This window comes from Camponotus vicinus, unplaced genomic scaffold (genome assembly GCF_025532165.1).
Source record: "Camponotus vicinus isolate PSW18456_S1 unplaced genomic scaffold, iyCamVici1.0 SCAF_6, whole genome shotgun sequence".
NCBI lineage: Eukaryota > Metazoa > Arthropoda > Insecta > Hymenoptera > Formicidae > Camponotus > Camponotus vicinus.
Window position 1 is genome coordinate 14,640,333 of NW_028141978.1, and position 21,968 is coordinate 14,662,300.

The 21,968-nt window shown below is 35.2% G+C and overlaps 1 protein-coding gene across 12 annotated transcripts in view; it reads right to left on the reverse strand.

Moving 5' to 3' along the window:
* The window catches only part of Usp (retinoid X receptor ultraspiracle), a 104,538-nt gene that overhangs the window by 20,480 nt on the left and 62,090 nt on the right, over window positions 1–21,968 (reverse strand). For all 12 annotated transcript variants that reach the window (XM_083101800.1, XM_083101799.1, XM_083101788.1 and 9 more), the window contains 2 exons: window positions 4,924–5,047; window positions 3,834–3,995 (listed from right to left, as the gene is read on the reverse strand). In XM_083101800.1, coding sequence (XP_082957926.1) covers window positions 3,834–3,995; window positions 4,924–5,047 — 286 coding nt within the window. The remainder of the gene's footprint in view (window positions 1–3,833; window positions 3,996–4,923; window positions 5,048–21,968) is intronic.

The window sequence follows — 21,968 nt, forward strand, 5'->3', positions numbered from 1 at the left end:
TATTTATATAAATATACATTTATAATATATTTTAAATTACATATAATTCACAACTTGTCGAATTGGCAAATTGCCAATACACTGTTTGGAAGTAAGAAAATTATCAAAAAAAAATTTTTGTTTAAATTTCCTGAGTTTTAATAAAGTTGTTTGAAAGTTCTTCGAGGTTTTATTTGATAAAAAAGAAATTTTTGAGAATTTGTCCGTTTTTTTCAGGAAGTAAACATCCTGATTAATATTAATATTATTGTCAATATAATTGCCACAGCTTTCATAATAGAATTAATCAATTTTTTTATACACAACAATCATCAAGTCATATAATATAGATATGCAAAATATTTGTATCTGAAAAAATCTGGAATTTCTGTAAAAAATACGCTTTTACAGAGATGAAAGGTACGTGACACAGATTGCGGAAGGTAATTTTAGGTGTCGCGAAATAAGAGATATATATGACGTTAAATAATCGTTTGACGTTTCCCAATAATTACGGACACCGACAAATGTCGCGTTGACAGGGCGCGGAATAACAGCTACAGTACCGGTCAAAAGTATTGCATCACTGCTAAAAAAACATAGAAAATGCACGTAAATGAGAACGATTAAGTTTTTTACTTTTTCTCCTTAGCTATATCGCTCATGTTCATAGAATATGTGTGTGAAAAGTATTTATCATCTATTATTCGATTCCTAAAATTAGTTAATATACAATTATTATAAAATTTGTTTTGATACTATTTAAATTATCGATGCTTTTTATAATATAGTTGTAAATGGTTTTTATACATCAACAATATACGTTACGTAAATTTATTATCTCTCTTCCCTCTACAACTGTGGAAATATTTGCAAATATGCTGGAATCAAATATCAATAACAGCTTAAAAAAAAAACTGTTAGGAAGCACGACAAGAGTATATATTGAAAGGGAGGTTATTTTGAAGAATCAAAAATTTAATGTTTTCGTTATTTATTATAATTTTTAATTTTCACGATATTGAGAAATAACAGTAATAAAATATAATTTGGTAATATTTATATGTATTTTTTTTTGTTCACATTAACTTTACATCATATTATTATTTTTAGTATCTTCAAAATTCATAGGGGGGTCATTTTTGTCCGACGCGTTTTTCAAAGAATAAAAATGATCAAAAAATCTAGAAAAATTCATACGTCTTCTTTAATTCTTCTAAATAAAGACTGGAATAATAAATTTGCAAAATAATTTACTTTAATATATATATTATAATGCACATTTATTGCAATAATTTAATATATTTAAATGTACTAATATATATTTATTGCAATAATCTAACATATTCTAAATTTAATATATATTTATTGCAAATATACATGAAGCAAAATGCTCAAAGTGCATCGTTATAACAACATTAGTGGGATCAAAAATGACACTTTCATAAATTGGAGTAAGGGTCAAAGTATTTCTCCCCCTCCCTATTTCTATGAGCGACGCGATACTTTTGACCGGCAATGTATTAAACGCATCCAGATGTGCGCGCAATAATGTTAGAGTATCGCGGCGCGTTCGGGAGGTGTTGGCGTGTCCGCATAAAAGTCAGCTCGCTCTCGCGCACATGTTTCTTTTCAGAGCGCATTTTCGCGAACACGTCGCGCGCACGCAACGTGGCGGTTCGCCGCGACCTGTTGCAGCTGCAACACGAAAGACGATACGCAAACGCGTCCTCCCTGTCTCCCGCGCCCCTTCCTTCCTCTCACCCCCGCCGACACACACACACACACACACACACACATGTGGTGGAAACTCTCTTTCACCTAGTATCGTGTTTCCTCCCGGCTCTGTCTGCGCCGTTTGGTTCGTCGACATTTTTATTATTCCACCGGACGACGACGGTTCGACGATTATGCAAACGCGATGCAACGCCGTGCATGCAGTTCGTTTTTTTTTCCTTATACGTACGTACGCACGCGAGGAGCGAATGCGAGGTGACTCCGTTAATAACCGATGTACTCGCGCATACACTCGTACACGCGCGAGTCAAAGTTCAGTGTCGACGCTCGTAGAGCTCTATTTGTAACGCGAGGCCCGAGAACGCATCGTACGTATCGAATGCGAAGTGACCTCTAAAGCGAGAAATAATTTACGAGTCGAGATTGGAACGGAGAAGTGATAAATTTACCGGAGGAATAAACAATTGGAGGGAGCGAAGCGTGGCACAGTAGATAGCGCACTAGTCCACAAAGCCAAAGGTCCCGGGTTCGATTCCCGATAGAACCGAAAAATTGTATACGCTCGCTCCTCTCTCGGAAGGCACTGGCAAACCACCGAGAAATCTTGCCAAGAGAATCTCTTTATTTTTCAGCCGTTCGGAATCGGCATTAAACTCTAGGTCCCATATACGTGTGATAATCTGCGCAACACAGGTATATGAAAGAGAGAGATCACTATGTTCGGACACGAACAAAAGGACTATGAAGAAGAAACAATTCGGAACGTCTTTTCAATATTCAAGCTAGAATCGAGGCTCTTATAAGCGTGTCGCGCAACTTCGCAAACACGAGGGCACTTTGATTGAGAGCGCGTATCTCCCGACGCACTCTCCCCCCTCCCCAAAAAAAGTTGATCCCGTCAATCCCTCGAGTAAAGACCCGAGACAGCCTCGAGTCTGACTTATCGAGCGTTAAATAATTGAAGGAAAGGTCGAGGAGGTTGCCCGAGTTGGGAAAACACCAGTTTAAAAATCTTTCCCATCCCCTTCTTCCTCCCCTCGCCCTGATTCAATTATCCTGGGACCGCCGCTATGAATCTCCATATCTATATTTATTTATTTCACAATAACTATTTACGCGAGTTGACAGAGGTTAAAGATAATTGGAAGAAAAAAAAAAGAAAAGAAAAACAAAGCATCTGTCACGTCGATTTATAGGTAACGCGGGCGGGCTGCATAATAAATTATTGCATTGTCGTGGAACGTTCGCGGGATTATTCATCGTCTTCCGTTAACGAGGGTCGGAATTATCAAGCGAATAATCCGCGAAGAATCTTGAACCTTTCTCCCTCTTTTTCTAGACGATGCAACGGAAAAGCCTCATCTGGCAAGCACGACGAATTCATATTCATAGGCGCGGTCGGTCTCCCGATTTTTTCTCGGATAAATCGCATACGGAGTCTTTCACGAGTCGCATCTCTTCGGAAACTCTCTTCGCTATGGAAGAGCAGTAATTATTTTTGAAGTTGGGGCCGAGACAGTTGGCGTAAGAGCCGACGCGACACAAGGAGAGGCGCACAAGAGAATATTCAAACGAGTTTGTTCGCTCCTATTGAAGTCGTCGGCTTGAGATTCAATATTACCGTCGCGATCGGAAGATTATATACTCGCGAGTACATTTCTTGAATAAAATCCTCGCGCGTCAAGGATCAAATTTACATGATAAATACGCGCGAGAAGAGGTAAAGCGGTTTTTTATAGTCTTTAAACTTCTCGCCGGATACATACTTGCTACGAATGTATAATGGCAACTTGAAGTATATTTTCTGCTGATTTCGTACGTAATAAAAATTTTCCTTCTGCGTAAAGAGGCAGAGGGCTCTCTCGCTACAAGATAGAGAAAAATTAGATAAAAAGAGATGGAAAATCTTTTTTCAAAATTATCTGAATTGTTTTGAGCACATTACTTAGCAATTGCAATATAAGATGTGTTCTTTTTTGCTGAACGATTGCATTAGTTCAGAGTTTATCTTTTTTACTCCACTTTAATTGGAAGGAAAAGGATGAACTCTGAACTATAAGTGCAGCCAGTTCAGCTAAACACCAGACTTATAGTTTGTTATAGAATTATAAACTTACCTGTAAACGCCATAGTGTTTGCCACTCGCACGGTCGCCGCAGATCGAACACAGATGTTTGCTGCCCGACAAGGGATGATTAGGCGGATAAGGCGTGACCGTCTTGCTCTGACCACTGGGTGATGTACTCAGGAGGTTGCTGTGACAACCAGCATTGAAGGATCTTTACATGCAAAGCAGAGAACGATTGTCTATGAATCTACGTCATCTACGACCGTAACGTGCACATTTCGGACAATCTAATGTGTTAATAAACCACTATACATTTTGTTAAAACTTTAAGACACACTGTATGATTATATTGTAGCTAGAGATGTAAACAGAAAAAAAACTAAATTTCTCTTTTATAAAAATATGATTTCTTTTGTGAAAAAATAACAAACCTTGTTCTTTTTAAATTTAGTTTTTTTATATATATGTATTTTTAGTATTTTTAATTTAGAATATCGAAATCTCTCACAATTGGCTTCCATCCATTCACAATTTATGAATGTACACGTTTTATAAGGTACAAAAATTAATTCTTTTATTTTTTATTTTATTTTAATAAAAATTTTTATTATATATAATTTTTATTATATATATATATATATATATATATATATATATATACATTTAACTGAAAATTATTTGAATCTTGTCATGTTTAGTATAATTTCGCAAAAATTTCATTAATCCATTGAAATTACTTTCGAAAAGAGATTAAATAAAAACATAAGAACTTTAGTATTTTTATTATATTAATAAAAAAATATGAAGGAAAACATTATATTACAAAAATAATGAAAAAAAAAAATAAATTTTTTCTCTAATAAAAAAACATTTTTTCTATTTATTAAAATGATTTTTTACATGTCTAACTGTAGCTTTGTAAAAAAAATATTAAAAAAATTTTTTTTAAATTATTTTAAAAAAATGTATTGAGATAAGTAAAGAAAATTTTTATACTTTGGAATAGTTCGAGTGAATGTACCGTCAAATTTATAATCGTATTAATATTCACTAAAATGCATTAATATCCACTACAGATTATATTTATATGTATTAATATTCACTAGAGATTATAATATTTTAAAAAGAGGGAACCTTACCCCGGACTATTGGGACCCGATGGACTAAAGTTTCCCGGATTTATAAGAGCCGTGTCAGGCTTCATGTCGAGAGGGCTCTGTGGACCTACTGACGACATCGACATACTGTTGTCCAGGCTCAACCCTGAAACACGAGACATTTTTCGAATTTATTTGATCTGAATTGCATATTTTGCATCCCATTCATCTTCTTAGTATTAATTATTTCACATTTGTATATTTAATGTTGCATAAATATCATTCCTCGTTCCTGCAATTTTCTCAGAAGATCAAATATAATACGCATAATGAATGCGTTCGATGCAAATTGCAGGCAATTTCTAAGAAGTTGCGTGAAAAGTGCATTTATTTATACTGGTGTACAAAAAAAGAAGAATCTCTTTTCTTCATAAAATCAATTCTCACTAAAAATGAACCGAAAAAAAAGAATATAACTACAATATTTTTTTATTAAAGTTTTAGATTTCGAGATAAAAAAAAATATTTCTAATTCAATAAGTTTTACGAGGGAATTTAATGTAACTGAAAATCTTTATTTATTGTAGTTAATATATTAAAAAAAAAAACGCAAATAGAATATTAAATAGAGAAAGTCGTAAAAATGTGTTTTGTGTCAAGGCCGATACTAAATGTTTGTACCTAACCACTTGAGCGTTTCTGTTTTCTTTTTCGTTTGTTCTACTTCCGGGACATCTCTTGTTACACTTCAACAGTAGCCAGCAACCATAAATGAGAAATTGAATATTTTCCTAAAATCCTAAAAAAAACTATATCATGTAAATGAGAGCTAAGTTTCATATTCTTTTTTCTTATGTGAAAAATTAATTATTATATTATTTAATTTTATTTAACATTATATTATTTTATTTAATTTTATTTAATATTATATTATTTTATATACTTAATTAATTACACAGGCCTGTGAAAATTTAGGTTTTGTTGGTTACAAAAAGCAGAGTAGATGAATCTGATGATACATTTTTTGACGCTGGAAATTTGAAGAATTTTCACAGAATTCCCAGCGCGTCAAGTTTTTGAGTAATTTGTGCTTAAATAATCCAAAAATGACTATTTCGGTTAAATTCATGAATTTGGGAACCTAATTTCTTGAAATATTTTAATATTTAATAAACTCATAATAAACTCATGAAAGTGATCGAAATAGTCATTTTTGGATTATTTAAGCACAAATTACTAAAAAATCTGATGTGCTGGGAAAATTTTGCGGTCAGATCCGTTTTCAACGTCAAAAAATCTATCAGATTCATCTACTCTGCTTTTTGTAAATGATCCTAGGAGGCCTGTATTATTTATATTGTTATTAAATTAAAAATCGACTATATATATTTTACAGGCCAAAACATATGTCATGTTTATCAGTGTTATCCAATACCATCATACTGTGGACAATCGCCTCTCGTGACACGATATCCTTTTTAAAGCGGTGAAAGGGCGTAGATTAAAGAAGGCACGATGGAAGAAGCATCTCGGCGCCTTTCTCGCTTGCATCTTCCGCATCGTCCTTCGCGCATTCCTTTCGCTCGAGGAGGACAACGACGCCTCTCGGCGCAATCGCGCCAGCGATTTACAGTTACAGGAAACCCGAACGTAACCACGTGTTGCCGATCGATCGATCGGATCCGACGCTTCCCTCGAGACGGAGGAAAGTCCGCGCTCGCCGTGAGAAAAAGGAGAGGAACGAGCTCTGCCCGCGAAGGTCGAGCGATCGGAACGCGCGATTATATGCGGTCACGAGAGACGAGATGCGACCGCGAGAGCTGCAGGTGCGGAGACGAAGGCGCTTTTAGAGGCCGAGACTGTTCTATAATGTCGAGTTTTGTTCGCCTCGCACGCGGAGAGCGAGACTCTGTCATTATCCGTGGAACTCCGTCGCAGGGATTTCTTCTCCCTTTAGCATCGCGTGAATGTGAATTCTTTCCGTTTCTGCGGAGACCGTCCCCGCCTTACGTGCCGATAATATCATTGGTTATTATAGCGTAGAATAATACTAGGGATTCGTAAATTGAGTATTTATTATCTATTTAATAGAGGGAGACTCTCAAGATTTATGACTCTCAACGTGGTAACGGCCTTGCTATTTGTAGATTTACGATAAACAGTTTCTATGGAATGAAGAATCTGCACTTAATGTGCAATTAAGAGCGTAAAAGTGATCATAAATATCTACATGACGATAAGAATTTCTACCGTTAGGAAAGTATTAATTGAGACGTGAAGCTTTGAATTTATGAAACAAAGTATGCGCTAGAGTGTTTAAGGATGTTTTGTACCTATTTTCAAAATATTGAGAATTTAATGAAAATTGTACAGAATGTCCTTACATATGTTTAGAATCTTCAGTACAATTTTTAAATCGATTCACTAAAGCGTTCACAAGTTATAAGGATTTTAATTTGCACCGAATTAACATGTGTTCTTATGGAAAACGTATAACCACGTCGATTCAAATGACAAAAACACATGGAAATAATATTCAGAATTTGTTTAAAATTTGCAAAAGTGTAGTTACAGAGGAAATATTTGGTCAAATAATATTATACAAGTACTAACTGGTTAAAAAAAAATTAAATATAATTCAATGAAATTAGCCATATATCTGACACAAGGCGAAATTCTCTGCCAAAAGTTAATCATTTCGATTAACAAAATTCGGAATATTTCAGTAAAAACGCAATAAATATTAAAAAATACATCTCTGCACTGTAGCTAAGATCAAATTGTAATATTCCACGCAATTTCTCATACTCAAAATACACCAAAAGTGGATATATTCGTCAATATTGATTTTCAGCTACTTTTTGCTGGGATTGTACATACAAAGCATCCTTAAAGAATATGTATGTGATTTATGAAAAACAAAAATGTAGAAACTTTGAGATCTAAGAAGTCGCGAAGCATTTATGAATTTGATAATGTTTTAAACTTTTTTATAGTCTGTGACATTTATGTCTGGAGGAAGATTCGTTTGTAGCACCGTAGGGACCATTGAAAGCGAGAGTCCATGGAAACAAATACCCAGGAGAGGGGTAAAAACCCATGAAGAGCGAGGGAGATCCCGTGAAAGCACCTGAATTCTACAAAAGGGTTCCCAAGTTTCACTCGACCAAGAATGCGCGGTTCGCGTTCGAAGCTTATTTTATCGGCATCAACGCGAAAGATTGTCCGGATAAACGAGGCCATAACAAATGCCTTCCATCACGATACGAATCATAACTCAGGATAAATGAAATAGAGATAGCTAGATAGATAACAAACTTTTCGAAAAACTTTTTCACAATATATTATTAATAACAATAATTTGACATATAAGGTTATGTCTATTATTCTCACTATCACTTCGAGATGTCTTAACTCCAACTCAAGTTACTATAATTCCCTATACGGATGCTTAAACGAATCTTATTGGTGAATCATTTTGCTTCTTAGATTCACTCGTAGCCAATGAGAGGACGTATAGACGAAATAATATTATTTTTCCGCTGTTTATTAATATAACAAATAACGATAATTATATGCTTGAAACCCTCCTTGATTAATAAGAAATTGAAAATGCAAAAGATGATATCGAACTACGTTATAGTTTGAGAATACCCGTTACACTCAATCCGAGCTGGGTGAAACGCATACTCCCTTCGTCTTTTTGCCAACTGTAAGTTGGCAGCAGTCGGGAGTAAAGATAGAGAGAGGGAGGGGGAGAGAGAGAGAGAGGAGAGAATTAGAGGGAATTGGAAAGAGTTAGAGAGGGTTGGCAAGAGCTAGAGAAAGAATCTTTTCTCTTCCATCGGCACGTTAATTTCTGGTCCTTCGTATCTGTCGGTTTCTGCATGAAGCAGTCTCGCAGAATTACATGGTATTGATCCTCACGATCTGTTTCTTCGTGCCATCCTCTCGAACGGTTATCGGCCGTTGTCTCCTCCCTCTTTGCCTTCTGCACCATAGATTCAGCCTCTCCCCGGAGGGAAAGAGATTCCTCTCCGGCACAAAAAGAGACCAACCCATTTTTACGTTTGGCATTTATTCGGCAGCAAAATGATTGATGAAAGTTTACATTTCGTGCTACAGTTGCGAGAAGAATTCTCGTTGCTTTTATTACGATTCTTTTAAACGGTTCTAAAAATTCCCTTCAACGTGATAGAATATTCGAATTATGTGGAAAAGAGCGTTTCCTGTTAACTGCAACAATAAATGTTCAAAGTTGAACGATTGCTAATCTCTGGCGCGCCCATCAATCGCATAAATTACTAATCATATCGCGTTATCGTTTTATCGAATAAAAACCGCTGACGGGAAGATTAATCGCAGATTATATCTGAAATCGTCGCTTTATCGAGCTCGGAGCAACGAGCTCTCTTGCATCTGTTACAACGCGAAAACCTCGATCGGTGGATAATCGTCATCGTTATCTAGCGTCAACCGAGGGTTATCTCTCTTCGTCTGGCCACTTCTCGCAGACATTTTTCACTTTTAGTCGGTCCATTATTGTCCGACTCGCACATCGACTCGCGTTTTCTCGCGTTAACTCCATAGCAGTTAGGATGGAACGTCCGAGAAGATAAACGACATTTTAATCGACTCTAGACGCGCAACCGCCGAGGGACGCGATGTTGACAAATGTTCGCGGGACAACAAAGAAAGGAAATGATATTAAGGCCTCTGTTTATAATTTAAAACAGAATTCTCTCATAATATTGCATGTTGAATTGCAGACATAATAATACGAAGAAAAATCACATACGTATATTAATTTTAATTTTGTGTAAACGATTTCTATTGAATTCTGTCTCGACAGCTTATTCCCAGATTGATTATATCACACATATAAAAAAATTCCTTTTCTTTAAAACAATTATTATGATTTTATAGACTTTCCATACACATTACAATATAATATACAATTCTGTAACGTATAATCTTTTTTTCTTTAAGAAAAATATGAATTTAAAATAATTGGAAAATATAAGATCCAATTCTATCGCGAAATCTAAATCGTCTAAAATAAGCGCTATATCAGCAAAGTGAGGCTAGAGTGTTCGTTCAGACGATCTGTTGTTGAGGACGCGTCAAGTGCATCAGTAATTGCAAGTCTGACGTCATTCTGTCACTCTCTCTCTCCCTCTCTCTTTTCCTCTTTCTCGGTTTCTCTCCGGACCACTCGGCCGACCCGCTCGCTCGGAAGCGCATCACTAACCGACAAATGCGCAGCAGACGGACAGATTGGGATTTATGGCGATGATGCCCCTGCATCAGGGATGACCGCCAAGAAAATATGCTCGATCACTAATCGACTAATCAGTCGGTGTCAATTTTTTATAACAAGTACCGAGAACATCTAGGATTTAAATAACATTGACATTGATTAACACACACAATTGCATCTTCTTCATAGTCCTTTTGTTCGTGTCCGAACATAGTGATCTCTCTCTTTCATATACCTGTGTTGCGCACCAGATTATCATACGTATATGGGACCTACAGTTTAATGCCGACACAATTGCATACAGCTTTATAATTTACTAAAAAATAATTATATGTATATATATATATCTCAAATACAATTATTAATTATTTGATTTGTGTATTAACTACATAATTATCTAACAGAAAATTTTAAAGGCTTTGTTTACAACAATTAACGATACTTGGAAAAAAAAAAAAAATTTGACATCAAGATTTTTTTCAAAGAAACGGCGAATATGAGGCTTATTTTTAGGCCAATACACCGGAAGTTTGTGGACCGAGAGAAGAAGCGAGGCGTTCGATCAGGAGGAGCCGAGTCGAGCCGGGGGAACGGGGCCACCACGTGGTCGCTCCGGTGACCCACAAAATGATTTATGCAGCCGATCCGTGGAGAGTTCTCGCTGGAATTATTTCTTCGATATATACTCGCGCGCGTTGACGATTCACGATAATGACCTGAGTATCTCGAAATAACACGCTGGGTATGTATATCGTATTTGGCGTCCGTGAGAGACAAATTATTTGTGTTTTTTCCTTTCTCTATTTTTTCAAATTGGCACAGACCTCATTTTTTCGTCGCTCTAATTACGATGAGCACGAGGGGCGGCGATTCAAAACTCTTCTCGAGAGAGGATCGTCGTCGACGCGAAAAAAATACGCGCGCGACGATTCGTCAACAACACGCGCACGAGCGTTGATCTCGGTGCATTCGCTGTCGGTTTATGTCAACGATTCGCCGCGCGCGCGCGCGCGCGCAGAGATGAGTTATACATCGAGGTCGTAGCTCTCGCTCTTCTCGCGGCTGACTTCTATTTCGAGTGTTGGGTCGTCGTCGTCGTCGTCGTTGCGCGCCACTCATCGCTCTCATTTATTAAGCATTGCTCCGCTGGTTTAATTACGCAACCGGTCGCCGGCCGGCCGGCCGGCGAAGCGGTGGATCGAAGGTCGTCGCAGTCCGCGAGACTCCGCGACGCGCGTTTCACAAGGAGCGTCGCTCGTCCAAGTGGCTCCGAAACGCGAGCACATAATCGAGTATACATATATCGGTCAAAGTTGAGGAAAACGTAAACCTTGAGAATTCCCTATTTTCATTTTTTCTTTCTTTTTTTTGGAAGAGGGGATAAAAATCCATCGAGATATGAAAAATTCTGGAAAAATGTTTTCACAATTTTATTCTTTATACATTTTATGTAATTAGATAGATATTTATTTCTTATGCTTTTCGGCTTTTTAAAAGGGATTTTAAATAACCTGTACAAAAATTGTACAGTATAATAACATCGTGCATATAAATTTTGCACGACAATGCCTCTTAGTCTAATAACTTGATTTGAGAATTAAATTTTCCTGTACAATAATTGTACAAGATTTCTAAATTATTTCTAGGTTATCTTTAAACTTATTTTATTTCTTCAAGTCTATTTCTTAGATTTTTTTTCTTATTTTTTTTCCTTGCAATTTTTTTCGTCCAGCTGATCTACCCTCCCTTCTCCCCCCCAAAAAAACTTGATTCTTTCTTATATTATATATATATATATATATATAATATAAGAAAGAATCAAGTATAATAATAAATATATATATATATATATATATATATATATATTTCTTATTATATGTATATATGTTTCTTATATATATGATATATATTATTATTGTATATTATATATATATATATATATTTATTTATTACCTTTATTGTACAATTTGATACTAAATGCTCTTAACGTTGTTTCGACTTTACTCTGACATATCCTATACATCCTATTGTTTTCCTGTTTATACTAAAATTTATTACACACACGGAGTTCTTCGTTTCCAGATTTAAATCTTGCAATATTTTTTTGAATATCTTTCTAACTTTATTTCCTTAAGTACATTTTGGGGGATTTTTATCATACATTAAATAATTAATTTGAGAAATACACAAAAACTGTACACGTGCTTATGACATGGTTTTCGCAGAATTACGTAACGTCGACAGGAAGGAGAACACAATCGTGATTCCAAAGTCGCGGGAAAAAGCGTATCGCCGTGGAATTATTATATGTATTTCTATGGCGCGAATAATGGAACGGACCCGACGCAATAATTTAATACGTAGTCGGAGTTGGTAATTAAATCTCCTCGGCGGGCCCGCGATATCCATTCCCGGCGAGCGTGGCCGAGACCGCGCATTAAGCAATTTCACACGACGAACGATGTCGGTCGTAAACGCGACTTTAAGCGTATCGACGTATATAGAGGGTGGGACGAGGACACGAGAGTGGCCACAAGGCCAACGCTGTCGGTGACGCGTTGTATGTGTGCGTTCGTGTATATGGTACCGTGCGCGCGCGCGTACACGTACGTGCACTTTATACGTGTATCGGTACTGTCGGGCACCTTGACCAGACGCAAACGCGACGACGGTGCAACGCTCGAAACGCACACGCGCACGCACAATGTAGCGACATGACGTATCTGTATCGCATAAATTTCGCGTTCATCCCCATCGAGATAGGCAGGAGCTGCGAGAAAAGGAAACTCGAGTCGATCATTCTTTTATTTTGCCGTCACGGGAGAGAATATGCGATTATAGCGGATATATATATATATATATTTATATTAAATTTAATGTTTCCCATAATAATATTTATGTTTATTTTTAATATTTTTTCCCCTTTTTGGATGATTATTATATTTATAACTTAATAAACTTTTAATGATTATTTTTTTTAAATTTAAATAAATAAATTATATTATTATTATTTATTATTTTTAAAATATGATTCTTATCCAACAATATTCATATTTATTTATAATCTTTTTTCCCCGTCTGAATTATTATATTTATTAAATTAATGAACTTTTAATTATTTAATTAATTAATTTTTAGTTAATTTTTCATAAAATTTAATAAATTAATTATAAAATATTATTATTCTTAAAATATATTGATACAATGTCTTTTGACAATGTTTAAGTATTCATAGTGAAAGAGAAAGAAAAGGCTCGCGCCGACCTACACCAACGATAATTCAAATGTGTCCGCGTTTATGCATTTTTTCAACTCGTTCGTCAAAGTCGACTGTGCGCGAAGAATCTTGGAATCTTTACAGATTTTTCCAGATGGCACGTTTTCGGAATCATATACGTTCGCGATTTCGTTCGAAATTATTTATGCTCTCGTGCATACTTTGCGTCGCGCGTGTGGGTGTGCGATGGATGAAAACTCGAAACTTGACTTGACGAAACGTGAAGAGTCGTCGGCTTTATATCCAATTTTCATGATATCGTAATTTTATAATTATAGAAGAATATAGAGAGTAGCTTTATTAAAAAAAAGCAACTTTATTAAAAAAACAATTATCAATACCTCTATCTCCGTCATCCTGTTAAAATTAAAGAGCAAATTAAATTGTATTGAAGAAAAGTGAAAAAATTTGCAGAAACACTAATTTCCACTGCGCCGTTTAAACTCTTATTCTGCGTATACAGGGTGTCCCATTTTAATGTCCCACCCCAAATAACTTTCTTATTTTTAATTTTAGAAAAAATGTAATTTGCAATTAACAATTACATTTTTTTTTTTCGAAACAATTATGTGTTTTCTTTACACCAATTGATTTCTCTCATTATTTTGTACATAAAAGTATTATGGTAAGATAATCGAAAAAAGAATATTTTACAAAATATTTTACGGTTTATGTAAAATTAAGAAATGATTTCAACCCTCATAACTTGGAAAGTACTTAATGAAAACAAACTTAATTATAGTGTTTTGGAAAGCTCTCGAGATGAGCTGCAAGAATATGTAATAAAAAGTAGGCGATTCCATTTAAAAAATTGAAAGTGGCCTTCACGTGACCTTCAAGTAACTATTCAAGGTCAAACTAATGACACCACCTTATGTCCCCCTTGAAACCATACAACTTTTGTCTGAAACATCTTTTTCTAAAATTAAAAATAAGAAAGTTATTTGGGGTAGGACATTAAAATGGGACACCCTGTATATTGTGTATACTCGATTGTATTATCACAGGATATTTGGAGTCCCATCGCGCCCGCGCGTAACGCGATACCTCGGGATGCAGCTCGTCATTATCAGTGCCCGGCGACATGTGTATATTGCGAAATTATTTGCCAACGTAGGAGGAGGATGAATATTTATGCTCGAGAAGAAGCGTCGACAACCTTGAAAACGACGATAAACCGTTTGACTGCACCGTTTCACTGCATTCCGTGTCGCCGGAGCACGAAGAGGCGAGAAGCAATAGCTCCTAAAGCAATAAATTCAACGATGATAATGCAGTGCGAATTGAGGTAAGGTGAGTTAGTTACAAATGTAATGTTCGCTATTCGCGATAATAAAATAGATCGTGGTAATAAAATATATCAAGCGCAGAATTGCCTATTGAATTAAAGGCCCTTAAGTTTACTTTAGAGGGTCAAAAAATCGATTTTCTTTTTTATGTTTTTTGAAATGTTTGAAGAATATGTCTTTTAAATTTTATTGAAAAATATTGCAAAATTGACGGAATTATAAAACTTTGAATAGGATAACGTGCGGATCATTCAAATGGATCTGCAAAACTTTAAATGTGTTTCTCTCAAAATACTGTTTTTCAAGTTGAGATGACCGATATGAAAAAATGAATAATTTAATAATTAATAACTGAAAAATTAATGAATAATTAATAACTGATTGAAAAAATTAATAATTTCAATTTTTTTTAAAAGAGAGAACACTCTCTTATAATATACTGAATCTAAATAGAATTTTAAAAAATTAAAAATTAATATTTCTCTGATATTCAAAAATTTCAGCAAAACTAAAATATCAAATTTTTGAAAAGTGACACTATTTTTCTCACAATTTTTTAAAATAAAATTAGGTTTAGTATCCTATTGGAATTATACAGAACAAAACTAGACCGAGTTTATTCACTTCAAACAATTACACGAGAAACGGCATATCACATCGTCAAACTATTGCAAAAGCTCGTATTGATTAAAAAAAAGCGTGTAACCAAGAAATAAATCAATATAGAATATCAATGTAGAAATTGAAACAAAATTTTTAGTTTTTTTTTGAAAAATTTTAAAATTTAATTTCTTTAACGTTTTACACACGCTTTTATTGATGTTTATAAAAATGTTATTTAAATATTAAGATAAAAACATATCTCTAAAACGTTGAAAAGGTCAATTTCTAATATTCTTCAAAATTTTCTAAAAATTATCAATATTTTTTGTACTGTTAGAATAAACCGAGTCCATAATTCCAGTTCAACTCGACGAATCCATTAACAAATTGAAACACGATGTACAATTAATTCGAGCTTAGAGAGTCCCGTTTAATAAAGCTTAGTGCAAGATATAGTGCGACATGAATATAATGCTCGCTAAAACTCTTGCATGATAAATTAGCGTCAATTCGTGGGCAGAGCTCGTCGTCGCCGCGGAACCAGTCCATTAGCGGATCGGACATTAAAAGCGCGAATTTCTTTTTTTCTCTTTTCCGCGTGAGCCACCCCCGTTGTATTGTTTCCCGCGAGTGCCAGCTCTCTGCTCGTTCCGTTCATTCGTTAAAAGCAGATGATGCGCCGATAAGATCCGCACGGAAAGTAAAGCATCAAAAAAAAAAAAAAAAAAAAAAAGCACTAGTACTCATTAAGATTATGTGAGGCATTGTGTAACGTCGATTGCAACGGCGGTTCAATGGACAAACGGTGTGACGCTTACACCTTATCTGCCGAGGATTAATAACCTTTGATAATTGAACGATAACGCGATGTGCTCGATATGCTCGATGTGTTAATTCGTACTTAAAACTGGGCATCGTGCCGAATCGGTAGTATTTCCGAACGTGAAAATTGCCCAACAGACTTTGAACGATCAGGCTTGGCTTTTAAACCGCGTATAAAGTTATATATTTTTTTTCTTATATAGATAAGATTTTATTCAATTTTAATCTTAATATAAAAAAGACAAAAAAGAAAGAAATATATAAAAGAAAAAAAAAGAAAGAAAGGAAAGAGAGAAAGGGAGAAAAAGAGAAAAAAAAGTGTGCTTAATATATATTGCGTTGGAAATTTTTTTAAATTCATACTTCTCGCACACATAAATAACATTGTACGAGAAATCCATCAGAAAAATAATTATGTATAATATATATAATAATTATGTATAATAATGATAATGATAATAATAATAATAATAATAATAATAATAATAATAATAATAATAATAATAATAATAATAATAATACCGTTGAAAATCTAATTTGTAATTTCATATTTCAGTATATACTTGAAAAGGACCACAAGCATATGGTCGAAACGTCGTAATTAATAAACAAAAATTCTGGCTAGTTTTGGTCGATTACATTATTTCCAATGATCCTTTGATTAATTGACCAGCGATATTAAATAATTTATGAATAATAATAATAATAATAGTAATAATGATAATAATAATAATAATAGATTTTAATAATGGATTATATAATTGACATTTAACACAAAAATTAATATAAAAATTAACATCGACAATTATTAAATGATCAAATTAATTTCTCACGTCTGATATCACAGTCGTCCGCGACTGCAAAATGGCTCGTAGCGTTTAATCTATTTGCGGAATTTTCCCGCATGTGCGTTCGTACGAGCGCGCGACTCCCGGCGATGACATTGAGCTCGTACAGCAGCCTCAAATGAGTAATACGAAAGTGCACCAACGCCCGCCACAGTTCGTCATTCAACGCTAACTATAGACCTGTGTAAAGCCGCCGCTATGCAGAAGCGCTAAATTGAACGAATACTTGGCCGCGCGCGATTTACATTACGTATACATCGTATGTATAATGTATGCAGGGTGTTCAGTAAAGATGAGCTAATGTGTTTTTCTCGACAACAGTTGCTTAGACAGTTTTTGAAGACATAAAATAGGAGTACTCTTATTTTTAGAAGAAGGCGCGGAGAATCTAAGAACACATTTAAAAATGTACGTTTAAAAGAAACCTATCGGCTTCTTAAAGTTTTGTAAGAAGACTTATAATTGGTGTCCGCCCCTGACTCTCCTATCGACTGACGTGATAGCAAGAAATCTATCATGCTCTATTTTAAGAACCTTTACTTAACATAAAAATAATTATTACAAATTATTAAAATTTATAGATTGATATAAAAATATATTTAAGAGAAAAATGCTTCCCAAATTTTAATTTTAAAAAATATTTCTGCAAAGATGAAAGTTAAAGGAAAAAATTTTATAGGAATTTATGGAATTATTTTTACGTACATACATGTCTACAAAAGAGATTGCCCACCTTCACGGAAGCACCCTATATAAGATGCGTCCCGTATTTATCTTATTATTTTGTTACTTTTGTTTATTTATTATTTTGTTGACATATTCTCTGGCCAATTTGGAATCGATTTTTCCAAAGAGAATATCAAAGCCTGTAATTTTTCGGGTGATCGATAACGGGAAGTAAAACTTCTGGCGAGCAAGACACGCAAGAGGACACGACAAATGGCAAAATCATATTCTTCATTTCGAGTTAACTTTTCTTTAACACAATTTCATATAAAAAACACACTTGCAAAAAGGATATTTTTTTCAATATTTACGTTACGTAAAAAAGGCATCATCCCTGAATCAGTTTAAGAGACTAAAGCAATAATCTTTGGACATTTTGTATATGTATATGCATTTTTAACGGCGACGACGAGTCTGTTCCTTCTTTTCCTATTATGCTAAATTGTGACGGATGCGGATCTTGACGAGAGGAGATCCGACGTAGCGTCGTGTCAGTTACTCATCGGATATGCAATTCAGCGAATTTCGACAGCGGATGTCTGATAAACAATGCCGATGTGTGTCCGCTAGGCCTTTCTGGCTCTCGAGATAATTTTGGAATCTGATGCCTAGAGATATCTTTCATCTTTAAAGTGTTATGCGAATATAAAATTTTCAGTAAATTATAAATTTTAAACATTTCCTCGAGGAAACGTGTTACACGTTTTCTGTGGTATTATTTTTGCATTTCTTTAATGTAATTATTTTGTATCTTTCTCTAAAATTTAGATACGCGTTCAGTATCTCAAAAGTTCCGGATTGGATAATTGGAATTAAGGATCTATTCTAGCAATATGAAAAATTGATGACTTTTAGGAATTTTTTTTGAAGAATATTATAAATTTTTTTTCAATATTTTATATATATTTTATTGATATTATAAACAATCTGTATTTTTAAATCTTGGATATTTTTACAAAAACGACAGTGACATATTGTTCCTCCTAATTGTCTGAAAAAATCTTGCTCTAGTTTTATTACGATATATTTAGAATACTGAACTTAATCAGAATTAAAATAATCAATGTTAAATATTTTTCTGATCTTTAAGAAAAAAGTCAGTAAAATTGAAATATCAAATTTTTAAATAATACTACTTTGTTATTTTTCCATTTTTTCAAATAAAATTAAATTTAATATTCTAAAAATATTTTACAGAATATAAAACTAGACCGAGATTTTTCATTTCAAACAATTAGATGAGGAGCAGCATGTCATATTGTTAAATTACACATTTTCGAATGATGCGCGCAGAGATTTATTGATTAAAAAAAGAAGCTAAATATCCAAAATTTAAAAATATTGGCATACTTAAACATCAATGGAAAATTAATGATTTTTAGGAATTTTTTTGAAGAATATTATAAATTGATATTTTTTGACATATTTATATATATTTTATTATAACTTATTATAACATAATGTCAAAAAAATCAATTTCTATTATTCCTCACAGAAATATTCCTAAAAATTATCAATTTTTCACACTGCTAGAGTAGAGACTAGGCTCTTAAAAAGTTAGCTGTCGTTAATTAACCGACTATGAAAGTTGCGCTTGCTTCGCGATCACGTCGCGACGATCCATGATAATCCCGCGCCAAATTGTGACAAATCGATCCGTCACAGACGGCGGGACGAATCGTGGCTCGGCTTCTTCCGCGCCTCCCGTCGACGAATGTTAATCGTCGTCATGGAAGAGCGCGGGACGAGAGCGTGATAACGATCGGTCTCCTCCGCAGAAAGCGATTTTTCAGTCATTATCATCATTATACGGGGGCCTGACGGAGAGGCTTTTAACGACGGTGACGTCACCGTCTGACAATTTGAGCGCTCTTCCGAAACTGAAAACCAGTTTCCCGCCGCGCGACCTCCGCGTATGCGCTTTGCCTTTAGGCAAAGTTGCTGCATCGCGCGTTGCATCGATCGCTTCTACCCTAACGCGTGGCGTGCACGCGGGGATAGCCCCGAGAAAGATAGTAAATTTACTATAAATTCCGCTCTTGTCTCGCATCAACTATAAATCGCGAACGTTCACTCGATACATGTGTATAAACATATAGCTCGCGCGAAATTTATGATAAATCGCGGCCGATTTGTCGGAAAGGGGCAGTTGCAACAATGCACCCGAATGTAATTTTGAGGAGAATTCGTGGAAAGAGACGCTAATTGTTTCTCCGTAGACGCATTTGCGAGATTTAAATAATAATAAATAAAAGAGAGAAAACTTACTTAGGAATATTTATATCTTCTTGAGATATGTCCATCCAAACTTTTCGAAACACTTTTTCACAATACATTATTAATAACAATAACACAGGTCTACAAGGTTTTGTTGTTGGGCAGCTGGGAGTCATTTCTGAAGTAATTTTCTGCGTAGAATCCGAATCCGAGGTCAGAATTGGCCCATCACGTCAGGATTTTGAGATATTTGAGGTTATATACTCGAAAAATGGCTTTTTGGGCTACTTTTGAGGTTATGTACAGGACGCACAAAATTTTTTAGCTCTTTTCTTCTAATTGCATCATTTAGTACTACTCTTTCCCTTCAAAATGAGCTGTCGAATGGTCATCTACGATTTTTCCTTGCAAAGTTACGGCCATTTTAAGATGACATGATGAATTCCAAACCCTGCGCCGTTATAGCCCAACAACCTCATGAGCATTCACATTAAACCTGTAAACTTTGAACTATAAACCCGAAAACCTGGACTGAAAACTGTATATATGGGTTTTTGGGGTCGCTGATGCTCATGAGGTTGTTGGGCTATAACGGCGCAGGGTTTGGAATTCATCATGTCATCTTAAAATGGCCGTAACTTTGCAAGGAAAAATCGTAGATGACCATTCGACAGCTCATTTTGAAGGGAAAGAGTAGTACTAAATGATGCAATTAGAAGAAAAGAGCTAAAAAATTTTGTGCGTCCTGTACATAACCTCAAAAGTAGCCCAAAAAGCCATTTTTCGAGTATATAACCTCAAATATATCAAAATCCTGACGTGATGGGCCAATTCTGACCTCGGATTCAGATTCTACGCAGAAAATTACTTCGGAAATGACCCCCAGCTGCCCAACAACAATCATGACCCCATTTTTTGTAAACCTGTGTAATTTGACATATAAGATTATTATTCTCACTACCACTTCGAGATGTCTTAATTCCAACTCAAGTTACTATAAGTCTCTATACGGATGCTTAAAACGAATCTTATTGGTGAATCATTTTTGTTAGATTCACTCGCAGCCAATGAGATGAAATAGACGAAATAATATTATTTTTCCGCTTTTTATTAATAAAACAAATAACGATAATTATATGCTTGAAACCTTCCTTGATTAATAAGAAATTGATATGCAAAAGATGATATCGAACTACGTTATAGTTATGGAGAATACTCGTTACAATCAATCCGAGCTCATTGAAACGCATACTCCCTCCGTCTTTTTGCCAACCGTAGGTTGGGGCAGCAGTTGGGAGTAAAAAATTGACTCAAAATAAATATAAAAGCTTGAGCTCTCTAGAACGCGTAGAGAGAGTAAGTTTCTTATCCCTTTTATCAGTTGGAGGCGAAATATTTCGTCGTGCTATATTCACAAAGAGGCGCGCCGTTATCGACGAAAATTATCGTTCTCCTCTGGCACGATCCTATAAAGTAAATTAAAAAATCGCAGTTATCTCGGGCACACATATCGGACACACACACATACACACGAGTGCACGTGTTGGACGCGCGATTAATGATTTCCCTGCACGCGACTATGGAATTCGTCGCGAAAAACCCGCCTGAGAAAAGGGGTGTGAGGAAAAAATGGAAATAAGTTTTTCGACGACGTCGACACGAAAGATGGTTACAAGAGAGAGAGAGACGGAGAAAGCTTTTTTAACAGTTTCCTGCACGCAGCTGCGACCGGATGCCGCTCCCACACCAGGCCAACACGTTATAACGTTGCACATGCAACCCACGCAATTATACATGTGCACGACTGTACGAAAATAGTGCCGCGTCCCTGACGTTAGTCCTTGAACCCGCGAAAAAAAGTCGTCGGATTAATGACATCTCGACGGGCATGATTTACGCCATCGCGGAGAGAAAGAGAGAGAGAGAGAGAGCGAGAGAATGAGATGTGGCGGCGAGTTCTGCATCGATCGCGACAGGCATGTCCGATGCAATTAATTAAATGTTAAAGATTACATGTTGATCTTTTTACTTGTAGAATAAAAGAG